The 9,180-nt window shown below is 51.5% G+C and overlaps 1 protein-coding gene across 1 annotated transcript; it reads left to right on the top strand.

Annotated features, from left to right (window-relative positions):
- Positions 1–80: 80 nt before the first annotated feature.
- Alkbh4 (alkB homolog 4, lysine demethylase) lies at positions 81–5,998 on the top strand. The gene is made up of 3 exons (NM_001105920.1): positions 81–222; positions 3,476–3,673; positions 4,536–5,998. The coding sequence occupies exons 1-3, from the start codon at positions 103–105 to the stop codon at positions 5,121–5,123; spliced, it is 906 nt and encodes a 301-aa protein (NP_001099390.1). The 5' UTR covers positions 81–102; the 3' UTR covers positions 5,124–5,998.
- Positions 5,999–9,180: the final 3,182 nt, after the last annotated feature.

Below are 9,180 nucleotides of genomic sequence, written 5' to 3'. Positions count from 1 at the left end.
AACGCCAGCCGTACTCCCTAACCCCTGCTTCTGCGTGCGAGGACTACAACTCCCAGAGGCCCCGGTGCCTTGCGCCTGCGCCCTAGCTGCTCCGAGGGTGCAATGGCGGCTGTAGCGGCTGAAGTTTCTCATTTGCAGGAGTGCGGCTGTAAAGGTATCCGGACCTGTCTCATCTGCGAGAGACGACTCCAGAGGGACCCGCCCTGGCAGATCTCCCTTCAGGTACGAACTGGGAAAAGTCATACCCAGGAAATCTATTCATCTTAATGGGAAACTGAGGCCAAGGGATCAAAACCTCGCGGTAAAGGAGTTGGTTGAAGCGCTTATTATGTTCAATATTCACAAAACCCAAAAGGTGGAGGCTTCCCAAGTGTCATCAACTGATGGAGGGAAGGGCGGGGAAATGCTGATGCACGACGAGATCCCTGCATTTGAAAGGCCGAGAGGCAGGAAAGTCAGAAGTTGAAGCCAACCTCAGCCACACAGCAGGTTTAAGAGTTGCCTTGGAAGTAGGGAAGCAGCCGTAACACATCACCTCTATGACTTTGCTGGGGGGCAGTAGCAAATAACTTGGAGTTAATACCTGGAAGTCTTTGTGCTTCGGGAGCACAAAGGAGTCCGCATGGAAATGGTAGGGATTGGCTGTTTGTATTGGAAATTCTGATGAAAGCCAGAGAAGAAAGACAGGCAGGGAGTGAGCGACTTAAGACAGCACAGACTTTGGTTTGGGGGAAATTTTTTTTCGGGGGAAAACAAACCTATAAGAATCAGCTTTACAGCCGGCTAGTGGTGATGCATCCAGAGGCAGGCGGATCTCTGTGAGTTCCAGGCCTGCCTGATCTACATAGGGAGTTCCAGGAAAGCCGGTCTTGAAAAACAAAAACAAATCTGTCTTACAAGGTAGTAATAGGGTCAGGAGATGGGTAGGCCGGGAAGGATGTTAAAATGTTTTCCTTTTAGCCCTCTGTTGACCTTGGCTAACACCTTCCACGGAAATGGGCAATGAATGAATAAAAAGTAACCATTTGAATGGCTCTGGCAGCCCTGTAGCAAGTTGCTGGGGTGCATAGCCAGGGGAATGCTTGAGTAGAGGCCTGGGATAGGGGCTGTGCGTGACTGAGAGGTGACACTTAAGAGATCAAAGGGGCCTGAGCACAGAAGGCCTGGTGCATTTGCTGCACAGGTATTAGAAGGACGCATGGTGGGGTTGGGGATTTAGCTCAGTGGTAGAGCACTTGCTAGGCCCTGGGTTCGGTCCCCAGCTCTGGAAGAAAAAAAAAGAAAGAAGGACACATGGTGGGGGAAGCTGGGAAGCCAGTGGGGCGTCTCTCTGTTGGCACTAAAATGCCCAACATCTTGTGGAAAATGATGTGAGGTGCCTCACCAGTAGACTGGGCACATGATCCGGTATGTTCCTGGGTCTATATGCAAAAGAAAGTTTTTTGTTGTAGTTGTTTTCTTTAGTTGGAGGCCCAAGAACCGCCCCCTACCCATATGCTAAGATTGCAAACATGTCACCACGTCTGGATCGTAGCAGCATTCAGAGTGACCAAACACCCAAGTGTTTATTATATCAGCTGGTGAACTGGCCTGTGGGAGTGCAAAGATAGCCATGCCGCAAATGTAAAACCAGACTACGCTGAATAAAAGCTTGTCTCAAAAGAACAAAGGAAAAACAGAGGCAAATGGTAAACTAATAAATGAATAAAAAAATCCTGGCTATCCATACAGTAGATACAACCTTAGAAAGGAAGGAAATTCTGGTGCGAGTTCCCATGGATTCACCTTGGAGACCTGATGTTGAAGGAAAGAAGCCAATCACTGGCTGAAGGCATGGTCTGGAGGTAGAGCCCCTGCCTAGCATCGCCCAGTGTGGGGCTCTAGAGATGGATCCACAGTTTTGTTTTGTTTTGTTTTGTTTTGTTTCCGGAGCTGGGGACCGAACCCAGAGCCTTGTGTTTGCTAGGCAAGCGCTCTACCACTGAGCTAAATCCCCAACCCCACAGTTACAAACTCTGTTGCAGGAGACCTAAGTCTGGCTCCCATCACCCAAGTCAGGTGCATTACATCTGCCAGTCCCAGAGAGAACTGGCGCCCTCTTCTGGTCTCACAGAGCACCTGCACTCATGTGCTTTGCTGCACACAGATACAAACATAAAGATGTAATTTTAAAAAAATAAAAGAGGGGTTGGGGATTTAGCTCAGTGGTAGAGCGCTTGCCTAGCAAGCACAAGGCCCTGGGTTCGGTCCCCAGCTCCGAAAAAAAGAAAAGAAAAAAAAAATAAAAGAACTTGAAGAATGCCCTAGTGAGGGGCTCGGGATGGGCCTTGGTGGAACATGCTAGGCCCTGGGTTCCAGGGATCTCATATAAACCCAAGCTGACCTTAAGCTCACTCTATAGTGAAAGATGACCGTGAACTCTTGGTCATCCTGCCTCTACAGGATTACACCAGGATTACAGATCTCTACCACATGAAACATGTTTTCTGCAGTGCTGGGGATGGAACCCATGGCTATACCATCTGACCTACAGCCTCAGATTTACGAGGCTCTTAAAGAATTTATTTCACTTTATTTTATATACATTGGTGTTTTGCCTGCATGTCTGTCTGTGTGAGGGTGTTGGGTCTCCTAGAACTGAAGTTACAGACAATCGTGAGCTCTCCCGGTCCTCTGGAAGAGCAGCCAGTGCTCTTACTCACTGAGCCACCTCTCCAGGCCCTAAGATGGCCTTTCTACTACTGCATCTCTCGATCTCAGAGGAGGCAGGGACAGGGCTGAGGAAGACACACATCTGTGGTTTCCAATAAGCATTGTCCAGTGGACCACAGCCTTAGGGTTAGCCCTACTTCTCAGACTCCTGGTGCAGGCTCCTGTCCTTGTATCCTCTTGCTCCTGAGGGGTCAGGTGATACCCACAGCACCAAGAATAGTGCCCACATCCCCCAGCCTGGGGCAAATTCCTCAGAGAACAAGGATACAAATGAGAGAGTGAGAATTCCACATTTATTTCAGAGGGCTGCAGGCCTGAGGCTGGGTTCAGTCTGCGTCACTCCTGGGACCCAAGACACCTCTTCAAGTTGCTTTAGTTCCAAGAAGAGAAGAATCCCAGAAACCAGAGGCTCCGGGGGTCCAGGGCACATGGCTACTGTGGGTCTTTGTTGGTTCCAGGGTGCTGCTGTTTGGAATGTGTGTGTAGAGGCGCATGTGTGTAGGTGGAGGGCACAGGATGACCTCAGATGCCCACCTCGCTCTTTTGAGAGAGGGTCTCTCACCGGCCTGGAACTTTGCAAGAGTCCAAGCTAGGTTGCCGTTGATCTAACCTTGCCTCCCCAGCTCTGGGATTACAGGCATCGGTGACTACACCTAGCTTATTACATTTGGGTTTTAGGGGATGGAACTCAGGTCTTTGTGCTTCTTGAAAGGGAAGCATGACGCAAGCTTACCCACTCTATACCCCTCTCTGTCTCTTACAGAAAAAATGCTGTTTCCTCTACTGCCCGGACACAGGCTGGGCCATGGGGGCCGAGGGCTCTGACTTTGAGGGTTGGGCGTTCCCCTTCCCGGGAGTGACACTCACACAGGACTTTGTGACCCCGGAGGAAGAAGCCGAGATGGTGCGTCTCATGGACTGCGACCCTTGGAAGCCTTCGCAGTCCGGGAGGAGGAAGCAGGTGCGGTGACCTGAGCTGGGCTAAGGGACAGTCCCTTTGCCAGCAGCCCCTGGCTGTCTCCTGTAGCCACACCCTAGGGATTTTTGGTCACAGGGGGTATGGACTTCCTCATCCATCAGGGCTGCCCCTGTCTCTATGCAGCCGCCTCATTGGTGAAGGGATGCTAAGTTCTAGACAGGATCTCTATCCAGCATGGCTGCCAGAGGCCTCGGGTACCACCCGTTTTCATTGCAACTCTCACCCTCACTTCTATGTTGGGACTCCTGAGGGACCTGGTGCCCTCCTATTTCTCCCCTTCCTCATTATCTCTCCCTCACTCACCTTCCACAGTGTAGTCCGTTCCTATAGTAGCTTCAAAGGTAGCTTCACCCTTTGTTCCTGGCGTCATAGCATTGGATCAGAGTTCTGGCGACATCAGCCAGTTGGAGGGCCCTTCAAGTTTTGCCCTATGCCGGGATGGCCCCAGACGCCCACTCTGCCACTTTACCCCTGATCCTCCAGACAGACAGAGCCATGGGGCTTCCATGGGGACCTTGTCTCTTTCTCTGCCCCACCTCGTTCTCCACCCCCCCCCAAGAAGTCCCCACCCCACCAGGGTCTCAGACCCCAAGCTGGTCTATGAAGGTGAATTCTAATCCTCCTGCCTCCACTTCTCGAATGCTAGGACTATAGGCTCTACTATGTTGGCATTTTTTTCCTTTCCCTTCAGGACAGGGTCTCACTCTAGTCCAGCTGGCTTTGAACTCTGCAGTCTTCCCTCCTCAGCTTCCTGGGTCCTGGGATGACACTCGAACACCAGCCACGCCCAGTTTGTGGTTGGCATGGCTGAGCCACCTCTCCTTCCTTCCTGTCTCCACTCCAGGACTATGGCCCCAAAGTCAATTTTCGGAAGCAGAAGCTGAAGATGGCGGGCTTCCAGGGTCTCCCTGGCTTTAGCCAGAAGGTAGTCCAGAGAATGGGCCTTTACCCGGGGCTGGAGGACTTCCAGCCTGTGGAACAGTGTAACCTGGACTACAGCCCTGAGCGGGGCTCTGCCATCGACCCCCACCTGGATGACTCCTGGCTGTGGGGCGAGCGCCTGGTGAGCCTCAACCTCCTGTCGGCCACAGTGGTGTCTATGTCCCGAGAGGCCCCCGGCAGCCTGCTGCTCTGCCCAGTCCCCTCTGTTGGACCGGATGCTTTTGAGGGCAACAGCGTGGCCCCTAGCAGGTCCGTCCCCTGCCAAGAGGTGGAGGTGGCCATCTCAGTACCCCGCCGCTCCCTGCTGGTGCTTACAGGGGCCGCCCGGCACCAGTGGACACACGCCATCCACCGCAGACACATCAAGGCCCGCCGTGTGTGCGCCACCTTCAGGGAGCTGGCCAGTGAGTTCCTGCCTGGAGGGAAGCAGCAAGAACTGGGCCAAGAACTGCTGCGGACTGCACTGTCCTTCCAAGGGAGACCCGTGTGAATGCCTTCCATGACACAAGAGCTGTCGCTGGCTGACAGCTTGGCTCCAGCGTGACCGACCACTGGAGGGGCAAACACTGAGGTCTCCCCACAACTCAGTAAACTCACGGGGTTTTGAGACAAGTGCTCATAGAGCCCAGGCTAGCTCCAATTCTGTAGCTGAGGATGACCTTGACTTTTCTACCTCTACTTCCAAAAGCTCTGGAATTACAGACGTACACTGCCAGGCCTGGCTTTATTTTTGTTTTGTTTTGTTTCTCTTTCTGAGACAGGGTCTCTGGCCTGGACAGGTCTCAAACTCTGTATTCAGCCAAGGATGACTTTGAACTCCCAATCCTCCTGCCTCTACCTCTTGAATGCTGGGATTGCCAGCACACCGTCATATTCAGCATTTTCGGTGCTGGGATGGCAGCGCGTGTCCTGCCTACTGAGCTGTACCCCTCCTGTTGGGGTTTTTTGAGTAAAGGTGTCAGGCGGACTAGACTGGCCTGGTACTCATTGTGTAGCCTGGCTTTGAACCCCCTGATCCTCCTGCCTCAGCCTCCCAATTGCTGAGATGGCCGTGCACTGGTTAGGTTTTAGTAGGAGTCATCTGACCCCTGACGTTGCGACAGTCACACACCCTGCCTGGAACTGGTCTGCTGGGCGTGGACTGTGGCCTCTCCAGGTGACGCAGTATGTCACAGTATGGAGGGATTCAGTCTTTTATCTGGGACGAGCACGATGGCTCAGTGGCTAAAGGCGCTTGCCACCAAGCCTAATGACCTGAGCTCAGTCTCTGGAATCCACATGATGAAAGGTGTGTCCCCTGATCTCCCATGTATGTTACCACTCTGATAAAATCCATAATGAACGGAAAACTCTGGTCTCCTGTGAAATAATGATACTTCTCCTTTCCCATCTCCGTGTGAAGTAGTTGTATTGTAGACCAGGCTGTCCCTTAACTCATAAAGATCTCTTTACTTCTACTGCTGAGTAAGTGCTGGGATTAAAGCTATGAACCAATCCACACCATGCCCAATTCTCTCTCCCTTCCTCCCTCCCTCCCTCCCTCTCTCCCCTGCCCCTCTGAGATAAGCTCCCCATTTGTACTACAGGCTAGCCTCAAAATTGACTGGGCAGGTCCCCAGCATTGAGCTTAGTTTTTAAAATTACATTGACTTCCTTATTTGGTTACTTAGTTATGGAAGCATGGAATAGCTCGTGTATGGACGACAAGTGCAGGCCAAGGTGGATGGTGGAGTTGTGTGGCTGGCCTGCACGACAGCCCTGCGTCCCAAGGCTTTGGAGCTATGCACTGCACTGCCCCACCAGGAAAGGGTCACAGCCTTTTCTTTCTTGTGACACCAAGTGTTGGGAGGCTTGTGCTTCTGTGTGTGCAGATTACATACTTATGTGGGTACACGTGCATTTGCTACGTGCATGCATCTGGGGCCAGAGGTCAGCCCCTGCGGTTCATATGTATGTGGTATGCACAAGAAGGTCAGAGAACTGTTTGAGGGAGTCCAGTTCCTGCCTTCCTCATGGTGGTTCTGGGGGTTGGACTCCATTAGCCTCGGCAGCAAAGACCTTTATGCACTGAGCTACATAGATAGCCTGTCAGCCTTGTTCAGGCGCCATGCATTTTGTAAGACACGGTCTCCGAAGTACACTGGGCTGGCTAGCACCAAGCTCAGGGTCCCGCCTGTTTGTTCATCTCCAGCCCTGGAATTTACACCTGCCGCCATATCTAGCTGTGGGTTCAGGGATTCGTGCTTGCAGGGTCAGCACTCATGTCTGAGAAAAACTGTAGTGACAACTTTGGAATTTTGGTTTCTGTAGAAAACACAGATATAAGAATATATATATGTGTGTGTGTGTGTGTGTGTGTGTGTGTGTGTGTGTGTGTGTGTGTATGTGTATATATTTAAATCCCAGGGCTGCTTCAGACTGTCCACAGCGGTTGACTGTGATTTGGCTCGTGCCCCAGCAGGGCTGTGATTTTGCCAGTGGCAGGTGGTTTCTGTGATTGTGTGACATTTGGAATTCTGGGAACTTTCCAGAGGTATGTCAATGCTAGGGCCCCAATAGAGGTGGCTATTTGTCATGGTGTGTTAAATAATTGTGTGCAAAGAAGAAATAAGAAATTAATGGGCTGGGGAGATGGCTGAGGGGTTAAGAGCACTGGCTGTTCTTCCAGAGGTCCTGAGTTCAAATCCCAGCAACCACATGGTGGCTCACAACCATCTGTCATGGGATCCGATGCCCTCTTCTGGTGTGCAACCAGAACACTATACATAGTAAATAAATAAATCTTGGAGGAGGAGGGGGAAGGGGAGGAGGAAGAAGAGGAGGGGGAGGAGGTGATGGTGGTGGCGGTGGTCGTTAGATATCCTGATGGCAAAGATCAAACTTGCCCCAAGGAACTTAACACCCAATCAGCAAGAAGAAGTAAGGATACCATCGCCCCTTTTCTGACCCCTGACTTAAGTCAGGAATCTCTTTCCTTTCCTCTCTTTCCTTTCTCCTCTCTTATCTAGTGTTAAGGAATTGGAAGGGTAGAGGAAAGAAGAAACCACAAAGTAGATGAACACCAGCTACACTCCCCAGCCTCTGTTTTACTTTTATTTTTGAGATTATCATATTTTATTATATGTTTTGCGTTATGTATGTCAGAGCACCATGTGTGCAGTACCTACAGAGCCCACAAGAGGGCACTGGATCCCCTGGACCTGGAGTTAACAGTTGTGAGGCTCCTTGTGGGTGCTTGGATTCAAACCTGGCCCCTCTAGAAGGTCAGCCGGTGTGCAGTGCTACAGAGCCATCGCCCCAGCCCCAACAGCTCTGTTCTTCTTGACCTCTCAGAAATACTTGAGAGTTAGAGATTGTCTAGGAAGTCTGTACCAGGGTCTGAGTCACCAGCCAGGCCTGACAAGCCCTGGAAAGGCCCTGTGTGAGGCAGCTTGGTTCTCTACTGATTCAGTGAGTCTAGGACCCATCAGAATAAATAGACTCCCAGACTACGATGACTGCTGCCCCTGCATCCTTTTATGCAGAGTATAATGAGGGGCTGGGGGCATGGCTCAGTGGTAGAGCCCCTGCCTAGAATCCCCCAGTGAGGGGCTGGGGGCGTGGCTCAGTGGTTAGAACACCCTCCCCCACTTTGGCTTCAGCCTATGCTGTTTCTCACCCGGGCTGAGGTCTACATCTTAGGCTACATTTTCCTACCCTGAGCCATGTACACCTGACTCCAAGCAGCCTCTTGGCTGAAGTCCTAGAGCATGAGTGTGCTAGGGTTTCTAGTGCTGCGACAAAGCACCATGACCAAGAAGCAAGCCGGGGAGGAGAGGGTTTATTGGGCTTACACTTCCACATTGCTGTTCATCACCGAAGGAAGTCAGGACTGGAACTCATGCAGGGCAGGAACCTGGAGGCAGGAGCTGATGCAGGGGCCATGGAGGGGTGCTGCTTACTGGCTTGCTCAGCCTGCTTTCTTATAGAACCCAGGCCCACAATGGTCTGGGCCTGTCGCCCATTGGTCACTAATTGTGGGAGCACTTTACAGTTAGTGCCATGAAATTGACAGTTCCTAGGAGGTGACTGTGTCGGTAAAGTGACATGAGGACATGAATTGCCTCTTTACACTGGCATATGCTTGTCTTAGTACTGGGGAGGCAGAGACAGGAAGACCCCTGGGCTTCCTTGGTCATACAAACAGCCTAACTGGTGAATTCCCAGGCAAGTGAGATACCATGTCTCAACCAAAGTTGGTATCTGAAGAATGACACCTGAAGTTGATCTCTGGTCTGCACATCAGGTACACACACACGCACACACACGCACACACACACACACACACAGACACACACACATACACATATGCACTCATGCACACACACCATGTGCACACATGCACACACACACACACACACGCACATGCTCATACACACAAATACACACATGCACGCATGCACCACACACATGCACACACACACGCACGCATGCACTCATGCACCCCAAGAAGAAAATCTTTCCCAGGAGGGGCTTATATATCTGGGCAACTTTTCCAAGGAGTGTTT

Source organism: Rattus norvegicus, chromosome 12 (genome assembly GCF_036323735.1).
Source record: "Rattus norvegicus strain BN/NHsdMcwi chromosome 12, GRCr8, whole genome shotgun sequence".
Taxonomy (NCBI): domain Eukaryota; kingdom Metazoa; phylum Chordata; class Mammalia; order Rodentia; family Muridae; genus Rattus; species Rattus norvegicus.
The sequence above is the reverse complement of the archived record's forward strand: the minus strand, read 5'-3'. Positions and strand labels throughout refer to the sequence as shown.

Coding starts and splice junctions, on each gene's coding strand:
- Alkbh4 (NM_001105920.1), top strand. CDS start 103: ATGGCGGCTGTAGCGGCTGAAGTTTCTCATTTGCAGGAGTGCGGCTGT. Junction 223..3,475: donor CCTGGCAGATCTCCCTTCAG/GTACGAACTGGG, acceptor TGTCTCTTACAG/AAAAAATGCTGTTTCCTCTA. Junction 3,674..4,535: donor AGTCCGGGAGGAGGAAGCAG/GTGCGGTGACCT, acceptor TCTCCACTCCAG/GACTATGGCCCCAAAGTCAA.